The following is a 17,633-nucleotide window of genomic DNA, read 5'->3' as shown; positions in this document are numbered from 1 at the left end:
GGTAGCGCATCTGTGTGCCGTCAGCCGTTCAAGCCGCTCCAGCCGTGCCACCTTTGCCCTCGCGCACGTCGACGATCGCATCATGTCGGGACGACGGGGACCCAAACTGTGAGGCAGCGTTTTTCTCTTGCGAACTGAAAACTCTACGCGCTAGACTCGGAGTAAGCGTAGCCGCCAGCTCTCCGCATAATAGAGGTCTGACTCTCGTACATGTTGTGTGACGCTTGGCGTGTAGGGTTGGACATATAGTTTTATTTTCACCTGCCACTTCGTTCTCTAGTGTACAATATAACGCTTCTTTTGTTCACATCCATTGTTGATGTTAATCCTTTTTCGTCCGCTATCAACAAACATAGTGACGAACGTCCTTAACCATCACACCTGGGTATTTACCGAGCCACACCCCACAGCGCCGCTGGCATCTCTCCAGCAGTGTTGCTTCATGGCCGCCACATGAGGACATCATTAGATGTTGTTGGCCAGCCATCAGCGGATTTCGGCACCCATCCCGCCCGTGAACTGCGTAGACTTCGGCGTCGTGTCTGCGAATACCAACAAAGAAATAAGGCGTATGCAGACAAGCGAAGAGCAGCCCGGGAGCCCAAATTTAAAGTGGGGCCTACGTGCGGGTGAAAGGCCCAGTACCTGGAATAAAAGGCACCCCTAGTTTTGGGGCTCCACTCAAAATACTGAGGCGGGTAGGACGATGGTCATTCCACTTGGAGGACGGCCGTACCTGGAATGCCTCCCAACTGTCGGCTGTATCCCATGAAGCTGTTCACGAAGAAATGGGGGCAAGACAAGAACCGCTGTGGGCGGACATGGAGACACACGGGTCGGCAGGAAACGCCACAGCACGAAAACCGTCCTCGAAGGCAAAGAGCCACACGACCCAAAATATCCCAATACAGGAAGCTGCACAGTCTCCGAGGGGGTCAGCACTGCTTCCTCATACGCCAAGCCCACCACGGCCTCCACCAACGGGGAACACGACCGCAGGACTGGGTGCTGATCGTGCCGACGAACCAGAGGTCGTCCATCAGCCAGAAGAGCAGCCGGTGCCCCTCCATCGCTCTACATGGGAGCGAAGACCACCAGAGAGACTCGGGGACTGTGTGCAGTGACTTGTTTACAGTGGAGACTTACCATAGTTTTCTGTCACGGGTAGTGACTGTTTCTTTTCTATGCACATAATCTGTGTTCTATTATCAAGGGAGTGTAGATGTAGTGTTGTGCGTTTACACCAGATGGCCTTCCGAGTCATTGGACTCACAATAGATTGCGCCACTGCGCTCGTGTGTATATAAAGGATACTCGCTGATTAAACTGGGTTAGTGTCATGGATCGTACAGTGGTGTAGCGTGGTTACTTCCACGTGTCGCCGTGCCGGCTACACGACAAGCGCTTTGCAAACCATCGCAAAACACTGCGAATTTCGCAATTTGTGTTGCCAAAGCACGCCATGCAAGAGGATGAATTTTCCCGCTTTGCAACGGACACTTTAGCTGAATGCGACAAAGCCCTCTTCCTGAACATTCACACACCCCTCAAGATAGTGGCAACACTCCCAGTGAGTACAGCTGCTGCATCATGCAGCTTCTAGACACTGAAAAGAGGGAAACTGTATTTGAGGAACCGGACGACAGAGGAAAGGCTTAATGTTCTGGCCCTAACACTCATTCACTGGATACAAGTCAGTGTCGAAGTTATTGCTGTGTTTATGAAGAAACTGTGACGCATGAAACTTGTAACGTGAACCGCTCTCTTCGGCCAGGCTACATGTTCATTTTCTTCTTTTTCATTGACCTCTACTACAGTCGATTACGGATATATCAAACTCAGATATATTGAATTACTGGCTATATCGAACGATTGAGACATCCCTTTGAACTTCCCATGCAAAAGTATGGGACCAGTGCACCTGTATATCGAACTCCCGCACAGTGGGACATTCACTATATCGAACGCTGCGCTGCACCAAAGCCTAAACAGTGCATTTTTCCTAGCAAATATTGATCAGTATTCGGCCCATTCTAACAAGTTCCGATCCCTTTTCATGCCCAGCTGACAAAAAGGCAGTGTTATTTTATTGCACTGATCTGGTTCATTGCATGGCGCTTGCAAGTGCACCGGTACGTTTTATGCACAATCTGCAGACCTTAATGTGCGGGCATAGTGTTTTTTAAAAGACCGATTGTCGAGGACACCAAAATGAGAATGCGAAGTGACTCGGTCGTCTTGCTGCAATGTTTGCATTCTCTTCCTTGTTAGCGCACAATGGCATGTGGGCCTCAAAAGCATGTCAACGGTGGGAACTTCGCCTTGTCTTTTGCACCTTGTGGACTTGTTTACTTCTCGCTTCATTCCTAATAAATGCTCATACAGGAGTTGAACAGAACGTTGACCTGCACATAGTGATAAAAAATTATAACTGATGCTTGGAGCGATGTCAAACAAAGCACCGTCATAAACTTTCCCAATGCCTTGATTGATTGATATGTGGGGTTTAACGTCCAAAAACCACTATATGATTATGAGAGACGCCGTAGTGGAGGGCTCCGGAAATTTAGACCACCTGGGGTTCTTTAACGTGCACCCAAATCTGAGCACACGGGCCTACAACATTTCCGCCTCCATCGGAAATGCAGCCGCCGCAGCCGGGATTCGAACCCGCGCCCTGCGGGTCAGCAGCCGAGTACCTTAGCCACTAGACCACTGCGGCGGGGCTTTTCCCAATGCCTTCTTTAGAAAAAAATGCCTGCAACATCACACGCTTTCCTATGGGGACGGGAGGCTCCTCGTGGTTCAGTGCTTTCTCCCCAAGAAGCGCTCGCAGCTGACACTGCTACTTCCCTTGGATTCAAAAGTGACGCCATCACAGAGGCTCGACTGTGTTGCCTCTGGGACGGCAGTAGACATTGCTTTAATCTCAGAGGCTGGAAGGTTTAAAGCAGACACCACAGCGAGTGCTTGCAGCGGACACTGTTCGGTGGAGAGCAGGAGGAGAGAACAGGAGAGGGCCGGGAACCAGCGCTTCAGCTCACGTCGCAGGCATTTAGTCTAAAAGGCATTGACTTTCCTTGCAAGCCAGGTGATGATTTCGGGTGCGTCATGACTGCCGTCAATGGCGTACGTTGCCTCAATGAATTCTGAGACTTATCAGCATTTCCGGGCACCATCTCGGACAGTGAGAGACTATCGGTGTAGATGACGACGTGGCTGTTTTTGATTGCATTTATGCTGAGAAGTGCACCCGTGCAGTTATGAATATGCCAATGCCTTCGCTGCCAATGCCTTCGCTGCGACGCTAACCAACCTTTTGCCACACTACAAAGCTTGCATCAACGTTCTGCATCAATGATCACTGATGCGGCAGAAGGAGTTGAATTTGCCCATTTGAAAAGCTTTGATGATATTGACGATGACTAAAACTTGATGGCATGCAAGAAGCAAGACAAGTTTACGGACTATTTTCATATGAAATAAAGTGTGGTAACTTGCAGTTCACACCTTGTTCTTCTTTATAATGTGAGCAAATAGTTATGTTAGCGCTTGTAACGACAATTTTCAAGCCCTGAAATGCTTTAATTTAGGCCCTAAATACACATATCTTATATTTCAAATTATCGATATTGACGCAAGACAGAGGCGGTATTCAAACTACGTGCGCAAGTTCGTGCACCCCCCTAAGAGACCAGCGGACTGATGATGAGACAAGAAAAGGCCGTGACAGCCCGAGCCTCCTCAGCACAGGATTTTGACGTAAAAAACGTGGGGCACCGCACGAGGTCTTCTCGCAGATTGATTCTTTTGCCGATCATCTGTTAGGAACGCTGCTACACTTTCCTTTAGTTTTTGGGCACAAGTTAGCCCCAATAAATAATTACTCTTAAACCATCTGGATTGCGCGTAACAATTCTGATGGAGGTGCTGGGTAATGATCCCAAACCCAGTTGGACTTCGAAAAAGCAGCCCGGAACCACGACCACTCGAACCAACCGAGCTCACGCCAGTTCATCAGCGCGCCAGCCGTCGTCTATGTGATGAGCCGCCGGAATTCCCCCTGCCACCAGAGCCTAGAGTGTCTCCAGCTATCTCCGGTGAGAGTACCGAAATGTCGTCTCCAACCGCTGCCACACACCTCGTTTTGTCTCCAGTCACTGCCACGCACATCGTTGTCAATGAGCCACAGATGCTCGACCCATTTCATGGCGATCCTCATGAAGACGCTGAGGATTGGCTGGAGGGCTCTGAGCGCGTCGCCAACTGACACAGATGAACCTAAAAACAGAAGCCCCACCGCGTTTATTTCGTGTTGCAGGACAGTGCACGAATGTGGTTCGAAAACCATGAAGGTGCCATTCAGTCGTGAGATGACTTCCGACGGGAGCTACTGGCCACATACCCAATCACAAGCCGTTAGAAAAAAGCTGAAGCTGTCTTGCAGGCAAGAAACCAGCACAACAATGAAAGCGTCGCAATGTATGTCGAAGACATGTCCCGCTTATTTTGCCGGTCTGATCAAAATATGAGCAAGGACAAGAAACTTCGGCAACTGACGCGTGGGATGAAGCAGGAGATTTTTGGTGGTTTGCTTCGATGCCCCCCGCGGAACATCGGCGAATTTCGCACAGAGGCAACAGCGGTTGAAAAGACTCTGCAACTGCGAGCGAGGCACTACAATCGGGATGTGAACGTTGCATCTGTAGAGGCGGTGTCAGCAGTCTTCGGGAATGGCATCAACGTGTCCTTCGGCATCTTGATGAGCTCACTTGTCCTTCCGGTGTCACCTCGTAGTTCAAGGAGCCGACATGACGAAGGAGTCGGTAAGGGCCGAAATAGCACCGCAGAAGCTTTTCGGAGAGGCCAGGTGCCCGCACGGGAGTCCAAATCCAAACTCTGTTGCCTAGTGCATAGTCGACTCTTCTCCGCCGAAGTTTGTAACGGTTTGCATCAATGCGTTGTTGTTTTATGTGATGTCGTGCCAACTGCCGTGCTTCTTTGGCTCACTGAATAAACTCGCTGATGTCAGGCTTGTGCTCTGTATTGTCGCTTACAGGCAGCATTGCATCTAATGGTGTGGTAACTATTCGACCATAGACTAGCTGGAATGGAGTCACTTCAGTAGTCTCCTGCACAGCAGTATTATAAGCGAAAGTGGCGTATGGCAGTATCTTGTTCCACGTACGGTGTTCCAAGTCAACATAAATGTACAACATATCGGTCAGAGTTCTGCGGAGTTGCTCGGTGAGCCCATTCGTTTGGGGGTGGTAAGCCGTTGTTTTCCTATGACATGTGTGGGTAAGTTTCATAATGAACTGCGTCAGATCTGCGGTGAATGTCGTTCCTCGATCCGTGATAGCCACCTTTGGGGCACCATGCCATAGTACAAAGTTGTTGACGAAGAAATAAGCTACTTCTATGGCCGTGCCCCTGGTGAGAGAGGCTGTCTCGGCATACCGGGTTAAGTAGTCTGTCGCCACTACTATCCACTATCCATCGGTTGCCCAATGATGACTTAAGAAATGGACCAAGTAGATCCATTCCTACTTGTTCAAACCGAGACTTCGGGGGTTCTATTGGTTGGAGAAATCCTGCAGGTTTCAATGGAGGCGTTTTGCGTCTCTGGCAATCTCTACATGTTCTCTCATAATGCTGTACAGCAGCCAGTAACTTTGGCCAGTAGTACTTGGTATGGATGCGAGCCAGTGTTCAACTGACTACTAGGTGTCCTGCTACTGGGTCATCGTGACAGGCTTCCAAGATTTCTAATCGCAAGGCCGAAGGAACGACGAGTAGGAATTTCTCCCTGCTGTGCTCGAAGTTTCTGTTGTATAAAACATTGTTTCTCATCAGGTACGATGACAATCCCCAGACGAAAACTCGAGGAACACGCAATGGTTGCCCTTCCATATGCTTGATCAGCTGAAGCAACTCCGCATCAGATCATTGATATTCAGTCATGTCTACGGTGCTGACGGCTCCAAGAAATGGAAAGTCATCTCCATCTTCCACAAGTGCAGATTCCACCGGTGCACCTGACAGGCAATCGGCATCGCTGTGCTTGCGACCCGACTTGTACACGACTGTTATGTCATATTCTTGCAACGTGAGGCTCCATCTAGCAAGTCACCCAGAAGGGTCCTTTAGGCCTGTGAGCCAGCACAGTGAGTGATGGTCACTCACTGCTCGAAATGGTCTACCATATAAGTAAGGGCGGAATTTTCGTATGGCCCATATTACCGTCAGAAATTCTTTTTCCATCGCCGAATAATTCATTTCAGCTCTCGAAAGAGTGCGACTAGCATATGCGACCACTCTTTCTTCTTTGTTTTGCAGCTGCACGAGGACGGCGCCTAGTCCCAAATTGCTTGCATTCGTTTGAATCTCTATCCCAAATTGCTTGCGCCCGTTTGAATCTCTATGTGTGCGCGTCCGTGTGTGTTTCTACTTCTTCGTAAAAACGTGCAAGGACGGGGTGGTTTAGGAGTCGCCGTCGTAGCTCATTGAACACGTCTTCTTGCTCGCTTGTCCAGGTGAAAGGCGTGTCTTCTTTCGTCAGTCGGGTTAGTGGTTCCGCAATCTTCGAAAAATCTTTGATGAATCTTCTGTAATAGGCACAAAGTCCTAAGAATAGTCTCACAGCCTTTTTATCCTTCGGTCTAGGAAACTTTTCTACAGCTGCTGTCTTTTCAGGGTCAGGTCGAATGCCTTCAGAGTTAACCACATGACCGAGGAAAAGGAGTTCATGAAAACCAAAATGACACTTTTGGGGTTTTATCGTCTTCCCTGCTGAACTAATCGCTTTGAGCACAGTCCGTAGTCGTTCCACATGCTGATCAAAGGTGGCCAAAAAGATCACGTCATCAAAATAAACAAGGCAGGACTGCCATTTTAACCCGGACAGCACAGTGTCCATCATCCGCTGAAATGTGGCGGGTGCGGAACACAGGCCAAATGGGAGTACCTTGAACTCGTATAACCTATCTAAGGTGACGAAAGCAGTTTTCTCGCGATCTCGTTCGCCCACATCTATCTGCCAGTATCCGCTGTTGAGGTCTAGAGAGGAAAAGAATTTCGCGTCTCGTAGTCTGTCAAGGGTGTCATCAATCCTTGGAAGTGGATAGACATCCCGCTTTGTGACGACGATCAATTTTCGGTAGTCAACACAGAAGCGCAAAGTATGGTCTTTTTCTTTACCAGCACTACAGGTGAGGCTCATGGGCTGGCCGATGGTCAAATTACATCGTCTCTAAACATTTCTTCAACTTGGCCTCTGATGACTTCTCTCTCTTTTGGTGACACTCTGTACGGGTGCTGGCAAATAGGTCTTAGCAAATAGGTCTAACAGATTCACTGATTATGATACAGTGTTTGGTGATAGATGTTCTTTGCACTTTCGATGACGTGGAAAAACACGAGGCTGACTCCCATATAAGGCTCTCGATTCTCTGTTTCTGGTTTGGTGATAGGGCTGCTTCGATATGGATAGATGCGAGTATGGAACCTATGCCGTCATGCTGTAGTGGTGCAGTCTCGGACGAATTCAAATCCATAATCGGAACATAATCATGCCGGTGACCAACAACAGCTCCCTTCGCAAGAGGTTGTACCTCATTTCAGAAATTTGTCAGGAAGACATTTGCACACCCATCACGCAGCCGTACAATACCTCTTGCTGCACAGATTCCTTTCTCGAGTAATACCCCAATATTGCTTTCTGCCATTCCTTCATAGCCGTTGTATACATTGCTTCCTATGGTGACAACGGTGATGGATCTTGGAGGTACTGTTACATCATCGCCTGCAATCTGGAGCGCATTGAATCGTTTTTCACTCTCGAATGTCAGGACGGCGTGTTTCGGCGAAAACGGGACGCATGTTTCCTGCAAGTTTATAACTGCACCATTCGCCATCAAAAAAGTCCATTCCAATAATTACATCTTTTGAACACTCCGATAGGACAATGAAACTGGCGACGCAGGTGAAGCCTCGTATTCCGACTCTATAGGTACACATGCCTGCCGGATCGATAAGGTGTCCCCCGGCGGTTCACACTTGCAGTCCTATCCAAGGGGTCAGCACTTTTTTCAGCGTTCTGGCAAGCCCCCTGCTCATGGTGAATAGTCTGCACTTGTGTCTACCAAAGCATTCGTTTCGTAGCCGTCTATAAGTACCGGCAAATCAGAAGCGATGTTATCGTTTCCGCAAGTAGTCTCATGTCCATCATCACGTTTCTAAATCTGCTCTGGAGGTTGTTTTCTTGTGTCGGCAGCAGCCTTACCTCCACAGGTCGCCGATTCTAGTTTTCCCGAAGCGGGCTTTGGGGAAGTCGCCTTGAAGAGCTTGAAGATGGGCGCGGACTTGGCGACCGATACCTCAGTGGCGCTGTCGACCGAGACATGTTGCTGCGAGGAGCAAGCACCTTGACGCGTTGACAAGTACTCCTTCCCATTCCTTGGACAAGCAGCGTTTATGGGAAAACCCCGATGTCCAGCTAGGCGATATTCACACATCCGGTAAAGATGGCCAGCTTCTCCGCAGTGATAACAAAGCCAAATTCGATCAGGAGTGCGCCATATATCAGCTTTTCGAATCCTCGTCTCGGCTGGGGACGGCATGAATTGAGGTTTCGGCAGATGGGTGGTTTCTGAGGCGAAATAGGGTCCAGGGGCGACGAAAGAAGGTACAGGGGCGCCTCCTGCACCTCGGCGTACAAGACTGCGGGCTGCATCGAAACCGACGCTTGAACCGGCTGTGCTCGTGGTTGCTGCTTACAGACTGCCTGTCTCACTTCCTCCTCGACAACTTCCGCTAACAATGAGACCGTTGAGATGAGACCGTCCGCTAACAATGAGACCGTTGAGCTTCTGGAGCTCTTCTCGAACCACCGATCAATAGAGCTCTCGTAACAATATATTGAACTATTTCACTATCCATTTCGAGTTAGATATATCCTAGCTGGACAGAATATGATAAAATCATTCGCAATACCATTCTTAAAACTTGCTAAAATAGATGTAAAAATTCTGCCTCCTTTGTGTCAAGGAAGCATCCTTACTTTTGTTCTTTGTTGTACAATTCTCTTCGCAAAAGTGTGTTCTTTGTTTCGAAATTCCTGCCATAAAATGGCTCTCAATCTTCTCGCAGGCCTGTTATTAAGACACAGTGTGAGATGTTGAGCAGAGAAAGCGTATGATACTTTTGTTTTTCGTGCACTGTAAGTTGGCAACAGAATCCCTTGAATTCTCCCCCCCCCCCCCTTTTTTTTCTTTTTGTCACTTGTTTTCCTATTACTGGCTATATGGCGCTTCTTGGTCGAGATTATTTGGTAGGAAAGCATTCTTTCTGGTCGCTAGCTTTACTGCAGTGCCAAAATTTGCTTTCCAATGCTGATTAACTCGCCTCCTATGCTCCATTGCACTTTGTTCTTATTTTCTTCTAATAATTAAGCACCTTGCATATTACCGGGCAACTTTCTATTTGCCATGAAAACACTTTCTTTCAACAATTAAATTTTGGACCTTCCCCGAAAAAAATCTTGGCTACGTGCCCGCATGAACCTGTCACGTGATATTTGTTTACATCTTTCCTTTGCCTGCCGACCTGCTTGACAGCTTTCCTTGGCTGAAATATAGTGAACTAAACCCTTCTAAAACACTGTAGCTGAGAGACGACGCGTGCACCCGCAGACAGGGCTGGGCCAAATTATCTCCTTTCCCATTGTCTCTCTTTTTCTTCTCACCTACATTCGTTTCCTTCCCACTCCCTATCTCTGTGCAGTGCTATTGAGGTGACTTCCACTGAAAGATGGTTCCTTCATTTTTCTCTTTTTCAAAGTCACTGCATTGATAATTGCTGTGTATGCTCAACAGCACTGTTGCGAATGAATGAACCACATCGCTGATGGGGCTCCCAATGATGAGCATGCTTGCGTGCGACGTAAGGAGTGACATAGCTAATGAAGCAGCCAATGGAGACATTTAGAATTTTCCATAGTGAACGGTTTTTCGTTTCACATACAACTTTTACTGTAAAAAGAAGCAAAAGTTCTCAGAGTCATGACAAGCATGCGACGTCACTTCTTTCCTCTGTGCCACTGTTGAGAATTTCAAAGGCTTCTATGTACAGCCCGCCAGACAGACACCGTTGAAGAAAACTAACAGGTCTTACCATCGCTGCCAAATTACACAGGTCATGAAAGGGACATCAACCGAACACCAACACAATGCCGACGGAACTGAAGTGGTTGTGCCAGCACCTTTTCCATGGCAGCCTCCATGGGACCATCTCTGATATTCTTCCTTCTTATTTTCCCTTTCCCTTTACCCTTCAATCTTCTAGCCAACTGCAACAAACCAGTCTTGAAATGAATAACGAAAAACAGAGTTGCCTTCCTTTCGTGACTTTAGCGCACACGGCCCAAGCTGCCCTGCTTAGCTGACGCATGCAGCGAAAGTGAGTCACTTATCAGGTGATAGAACTAGAGTCAGTAACGAAGTTAGGGTGAGAATAATCATCTGCAGCCGTCCCTCCCTACTTAGCTTTCAGGCACTCATCAGGGCAGGGCAAGAGACAAGAGAAAGCAATTAGTGTGTACGACAAATATTACTCCGCTAATACTTGACGGATTCTGAAACTTTTTGCGGTGGTTAATTCGTGAGGCAATAAACCTCTTTAATGAAACCATTGAATGGTTACTTAGAAAACTGTAGCAAGGCCCCTTTAACTCATAAATTCTGGAAGATTATACGTTCAGTTTTGTAGCTCAACATCTATGTGGCATCAATAGGCAGAACAGTCGGCAATTTTTAAGAGCGAGTGAATATTGAAGTTTTCAAATACAAATAGATATATGAATAAGGCAAGAAACTGCCTTCTAATATCAAATATGTCATTATCGTCATCAACCTGTCTTAGGTCCACTACAGGATTGAGGCCAATGACACACAATGACATACAGTGCTCTCCTAATGACAGATATACAACAAACTCCATTCTACCCGAGCCAATTTCATTATATGCCTGCAAATTTCGTAGTTCATCCAACTTTCTCAGAAAGATCTGCAGAAAAAAGCTCAGTTAAAACTGCCTGTCGCCTGGGCAAACCACACAGACTGAAACAGAGTACATTGGTATTTCATATTTCTCAGTGATTACAGTAAAAGATGGCCAGTTCCAGTAGCATGGAATGCATCATAAATATGCATTGAATGGTAGTATGCAGTAACTGCTAAGCACAATGTGACCAAACAGATATGTATGGTTGATGCTTTACTTTAACTAGCCTACATAAATCATCAGTAACTATAACATCTGAAATTGTCCAAATATTAATCTGTTTAATGTAAATTCAGCCCTATGTGAATTTTCTGGAAAATTCTAATAAGCACTTTTCGAATAGAACAAGCTTTGAATAATGAAATTAATTAAAATTTCAAATATTTGCACATCTTTAGTAGCAACTAAAAAGCACTGACCTTTACAACAAGCTTGTCTCCTTCATTCAAGTGCACAAGCAGCGTGATCACGTTGCTGATGACCTGTTCCACAAATGCATCTCTGAATTCTCCCTCTGCAAAGCGGGCCAGGTCTCCGAACAGCTTGAACGCTGCTGCACGCACTTCACACTTTTCCTGAGACATACATATAACAAAAATGAAAAGCCCATTATTATATTAAAATCTAAAATTGTCACTACTGTACTAAGCAAGCAACAAACAATTCTTAAATGCATGAAAAAGCAAGCAACAAACAATTCTTAAATGCATGAAAAATCACTCGGCCTACAAGAAAATTGTTTTTGTGGTAGTTCATGTGACAACTGCAATTACATTATAATTTCTGCAAACAAAAAGAGCCAACTACAATTTTTAAAAGATATTATTCAATGAAAAAGCTGTAACGATTGGAAATGCTACGGCATCAACTTTGAATGAACCATACACAAAAGCCACCATGCCATTAAAAGTACAGCAAATTTACCACCTCTAAAAAGCATTTCAATTTCTCCTGTTTTAAATAAATGTACGAGCAGCAAAGGCCTGCACATTACATTTTATAACTGAATACAGTTACACCTGTTTATAACGAACCTCCATATAATGAATTCCTCGATAGAACGAAGTTTTTCTATTCCCCACTGTTGCTCCATAAAAGCCCATGTATTTGCGACCTCTATGTAACAAAGTAACAGCGGGAGACAACCTCTATATAACGAATTTTCCCCATGGACAAGCTAAAAATTTTGGTCCACATTTTGAAATTTTATGCCAAAATGTGGCATAAAATGCCACGGCTGCCCCGCTGCCGACGAAGTGCGAAGCGGCAGCGGCGTGCACAGCGCACCAGGCGAGAGCGAGCGCTTGTTATTGCACACAGGTGAGCGTGAGGTGGGCAAGCGGGCCTGCACTACACAAGCCGGCATTGCCGCGGTTCCTGCCGCTGAGGGCGCCTGTGCGGGTGTGCCCCCCCCCCCCCCCCCCCCCTCCACTCCTTATGAAAATTTTAAAAAACATATTTTGTGCGTTGGCAGTGCCACGCTTTTAGTTAGTGTCACATATGTAGGGCTGCGCTGCATATGGAGGAAGCTTTACCGAATAGTTTTCTGCAGTATCCGTGTCTGTGTCGTTCGCTCTTTGCTTTTGACACCGTGTGCGCAAGATGTGGCCCCCGACAACGTTCAGCTTTGCTTTTTTTTTTTATTGCGACAGCAATTATATTAACAGTCTTGGCTGGTTTTTCGCTGCAGCCCCCGCCATTCACCATATATGTATACGTATCTGTATAAATGAAAACTCAAGAAAAAAAAAAGCCACCCACGCTTGGGGCCTAGCTCCTCACTATGCACCAATGCTCGCTTATCTCCCCCGCATGGTTTGCCCCACAATTTGGGGGGGGGGGGAGGGGAAGAGAGGGGTTAAATGCTTGTGCACGCTTGCTTATCTTTCGGTGAGAAGAATGGCGCTCCGACTTTGACCGGAACGATTGCATTTAGTTGCCAGATGCAGAAAGATCACTTCGCTCACTGGACAGGCGCCATTTGCGAAAAGAGTGCACTGTTCAAACACAGCAAAGTAACAACTGGGGCACTTGTTAGTTCGCAATCATATCTGTACCTGTGATTACATTTCATGCCTCGTTTCTGTTTAAACAGCGCGTTAAGTGTCGAGTGGTAAACGTTCTTAGTTCGCTCTCGTCCTGTGTATGTTGTTTTTGTGCATCATTCGTGCATGAGCAGCTTGCTGCACGTTTCGATCTGCTAGCGGTTCTGAGCGTTACATTCCAAGTTGTTGCTATCGCATTCATTGCTTCGCCCTGGTAGTGAAACTGTGACTTTTTCTTAATTTCAAACAACCATGTCACCACCACCGAGGGGATGTCAGATTATGCGCTGATCTGCAAAACTCATACAGAACGCTGGTGCGAGCAAATACGGCCGCTCCTGGGAGAAGTGCTCTTTTCACGCAGTCCCTTCCCGTTGAAACCGTACTGATACTCACCGAGATAGCAAGCGCACCAGCAATCGCGACTGCCCTTAAAATGCAAGTTCATTATAGCTACTTGAGCGACTCCCCTCCCCGCCTCTCTTTTCCGCTTGTTTCATGCTCATTCAAGATGGATGTTTTACTTTCTATTTGAGAATTCGACGGCAGTTCAAACACATGGAAGATGTTATCTTATGCATTTTACAGCCGATGTAGGGATGGTCCAACTCATTTGATCTCTGCTTCAGCAGGGCTGGCGTGCTTTTATGTGCTCGTGAAAGTTATGATGCTGGGGGGGTGTTATCAATTTGGACTTGTTACTTGTTACGGAACATGGTGGTGACAGCAAAAACCCACATAAGTGTTTTGGGTTAGCTGTGTCTTCAGTCCCCTTTTCTTTTTTTTTTATTTGCACGTTTATTTTTTGAATTTTCGTACCGAACCTGCATATAACAAAATCCTCTTTATAACGAATTTTTCCGAGAATTTGTCAATTTCGTTATATCCAGGTTTAACTGTATTCTATAGCTCAGAAAGTGCCTCAGTAAGATTTATCTTAAGTAGTTCCAATGGTTAAAGCAAAATCATTGATTCATATGTGGGGTTTAACATCCCAAAACCACCGCATGATTATGAGAGACACCGTAGTGGAGGGCTCCGGAAATTTCGACGACCTGGGGTTCTTTAATGTGCACCCAAATCTGAGTACACGGGCCTACATCATTTCCGCCTCCATCGGAAATGCAGCCGCCGCAGCCGGGATTCGAACCCGTGACCTGCGGGTCAGCAGCTGAGTACCTTAGCCACTAGACCACCGTGGCGAGGCAAAAAAAGCTAAATCAGGTACTGCATTGGCCTTCATACACTACCAAGAAATTTTAAACACTGGATTAAATGGCGTGTCTTGTAGGCACACAGTGGCTGGGCTGAGAACTGATTTGTTTTCACACACAGGTTCTAACATTGAAGCCGGAATAAACCTGGAGGTTCTAGCTGAAAGCCACTTGCAATTTCACTGACATCTGCTGGGCCAGTGTTCATTTCCACGTGACATAATTGGTTGTATCATGAAGAACTCAGACAGCCAGAACTGCTATTTGAGACCAGATAGGAGCATAGGCCTACCCAGCGAAAGCAGCAACAACTTTCGGGCCAAGCGCCTCGTGCTTAGCGCGGACGATGTGTTTGCCGAGCTTTTCATGACCCAGTACTTCTTCATTACATATTTTCCCCCTCGCTGAAGACGGAGCCAAGTAGGTGTTCTAAGGTGTCATGAGGACTAGTGGTTCGTAATACGGTCTGAGCCGATCCATGTGTACGATTTTGCGGCCTCGACGACGCAGGTACGCAGTGGGCGTGAGAGGTTCGATAAGGTAGATGACAGCAGAAGTTTGCTCTATGACGCAATAAGGTCTATGGTATCTGCTGATAAACTTTGTAGAGGGACCAGGAGCAGCAGTGGGAGGCACCCACAGGCAAACAAGAGAGTTGGGCGAAAACTGGTAGTGGGACCATCCATCGTCGTGACAAAGTTTCTGTAGTCCTTGTCCTTGTGTTGTGAGGGTACGAGCTATTTGCCGACATCCTTCCGCATACTGAGCGGCTTCAAAACCTGATGTGCCTTCGAATGAGTCGGGTCGGTAAGGGAGAATGGTGTCGATTAGAGATGATGGCTCTCGACCATAGAGTAAGAAGAAGGGAGAAAAGCCTGTCGTCGCTTGAGGTACCGTTTTGTAAGTGTATGTTACGTAGGGAAGAATAAGATTCCAGTTGGTGTGGTCGGAGGCGACATATATAGAAAGCATGTCGCCAAGAGTGTAGTTGAAACGTTCAGTCAGGCCATTTGTTTGTGGGCGATATGTGGTAGTACAGCGGTGAATCACATGGCATTCAGCGAGAAGTTCTTGAATAACATCCGCGAGAAAGACGTGGCCTCGGTTGCTCAAAAGTTCACGAGGAGCGCCGTGATTCAGAACAAAACATTGCAGCAGAAAAGACAACGTCACCTGCCGTCGCGGCTGGTAGAGCGGCCGTTTCTGCATATCTCGTCAGATGGTATTACTACAATAATTCAGCGATTCCCAGCTGATGTGTATGGAGAGGACCATAAAGGTTTATGCCAACCCAGTTGAATGGTCGCACTGAGCACGGTAACGGCTGTATTGGTGCAGTAGGGCGGCTAGGAAGCTGCTTGCGGCGTTGGAACTCTGTGCAAGATCGAATGTACTATTGAATGAATGTGTACATACCGTGCCAATAAAACGGAAAACGTAGCCTTGCGTAGGTTTTAAACAAACCGGCGTGTGCACACTGCGGATCGCCATGGAAAGCAGCACATATGCTGGCACGGAGATGCCTGGCTTTGACAAGTAGCCATTTGCGGCCGTCAGGTTGGCAGTTGCTACAATAAAGGATTCCATCACGGATGGTGAAGTGAGAGGCTTGTCGGTGTAGTGCTCGAGATGGGGGTGGGCCAAGTGTTTCAGAGAAGTAATCCATCAGAGACGCAATCCACGAATCTTTGCGCTGCTCCGAAGCCATGTCGATGGGTCCTGATAGTGAAAGTAAGTTGTCTTAGATGGAGACACTCGCAATATCAGTAGAAACAAGCGAACGAGAAAGAGCATCGGCATCGCCATGCTTCTGGCCTGAGAGATAAATGACACGGATGTCGTACTCTTAGAGTCGTAAAGCCCATCGTGCCAAGTGTCCGGAGGGATCCTTGAGGAAGGATAACCAGCACAGCGCGTGGTGATTGGTAACAACGTTGAAAGGGTGGCCGTACAGATAAGGCCGAAATTTTGTAATGGCTCAGATGACCGCTAGGCATTCTTTTTCAGTAACCGTAACGAATAATTTGCTTCTGTTCTTGTAAGAGTGCGGCTCGCGTACGCAACAACATATTCTTGGTAGCCAGGCTTTCGTTGGGCGAGTACAGCACCGAGACCGACACCGCTAGCATCCATGTGGATTTCTGTGGGAGCGCTTGAATCAAAATGATGAAGTATGGGTGGTGTTGTAAGCAGTTTACAGAGCTTTGAAAAGGCACTGTCGCAGGCTGGAGAGCACGCGGATAGATTGCGGTCTCCCTGAAGTAGGTCTGTCAGAGGTGTCATGATCGAGGCGAAATCCCGGACAAAGTGGCGGAAGTATGAGCACAGCCCAATGAAACTACGCAGTTCCTTGAGAGACACGGGCCTCGAGAACTCGCGAACAGCACGTAGCTTAGCGGGGTCAGGGAGAACGCCATCCTTCGACATGACATGTCCAGAATGGTCAGCTTGCATGCTCCAAAGTGACACTTCTTCAAGTTTACTTTGAGGCCTGCTGCAGAGAGGCAGCGTAGAACCTGTTCCCAGCAAAGAAGGTGCGTGGGAAAATCGGGCGAAAATACCACCACATCACCTAAGTAGCACAAAGATGTGGTCCATTTGAGGCCTCGTAGGATAGTGTCCATCATGCGCTCAAATGTTGCCGGCGCATTGCATAGGCCAAATGGCATCACGTTAAATTTGTATAAGCCGTCTGGTGTAATAAAGGCAGTTTTTGACTTATCATCCGGATTCATTAGCACTTGCCAATAATTAGAGCGTAGATCAAGAGAGGAAAAGAACTCTGCGCCTTGTAAAGAGTTGAGGGCTTCATAGATCCGAGGCAAAGGATAAACATCCTTTCATGTTATTTTGTTTAGACGACGATAATCTACGCATAAGTTAATCGTGCCGTTCTTCTTTTTAACTAAAACAACCGGCGATGCCCAAGGACTGTTTGATAGTTGGATAACGCCACGCTTTAGCGTGTCACCTGCTTGTTTATTGATGACACGGCGTTCATTCAGCGAAACACGGTACCGTCGCTGCCGTAGTGGTGGGTGATTACCTGTGTCGATCAGGTGGCATACAGTAGACATTCGACCTAAAGTAGCATTGTGGCCGTCAAAAAATGGCCAAAACTTGTCAAGGAGGCTCAAAAGCTCACACCTTTATAGTGGTTTTAGGCCTTCATTGATGACACAGTTGAAAATGTCAGCAGTGGAAGGGCCATTCACGCAACTACAGGAAAGGGCGCCAATTTCCGATGATTCATCACGAACGTCAAGTGTAACGATGGTTTTGAATTACTCTATTGAGCCGATACATTCGCCCC

At 47.1% G+C, this 17,633-nt stretch overlaps 1 protein-coding gene across 1 annotated transcript in view; it reads right to left on the bottom strand.

Moving 5' to 3' along the window:
- The window catches only part of c11.1 (maestro heat like repeat family protein c11.1), a 235,084-nt gene that overhangs the window by 26,877 nt on the left and 190,574 nt on the right, over positions 1 to 17,633 (bottom strand). Inside the window, exon 33 of the mRNA XM_037428500.2 lies at positions 11,481 to 11,636. Coding sequence (XP_037284397.2) covers positions 11,481 to 11,636 — 156 coding nt within the window. The remainder of the gene's footprint in view (positions 1 to 11,480; positions 11,637 to 17,633) is intronic.

The sequence above is a fragment of the Rhipicephalus microplus genome, chromosome X (assembly GCF_043290135.1).
Source record: "Rhipicephalus microplus isolate Deutch F79 chromosome X, USDA_Rmic, whole genome shotgun sequence".
Taxonomy (NCBI): Eukaryota; Metazoa; Arthropoda; class Arachnida; order Ixodida; family Ixodidae; genus Rhipicephalus; species Rhipicephalus microplus.
This window is presented reverse-complemented; position numbering and strand designations above follow the sequence as displayed.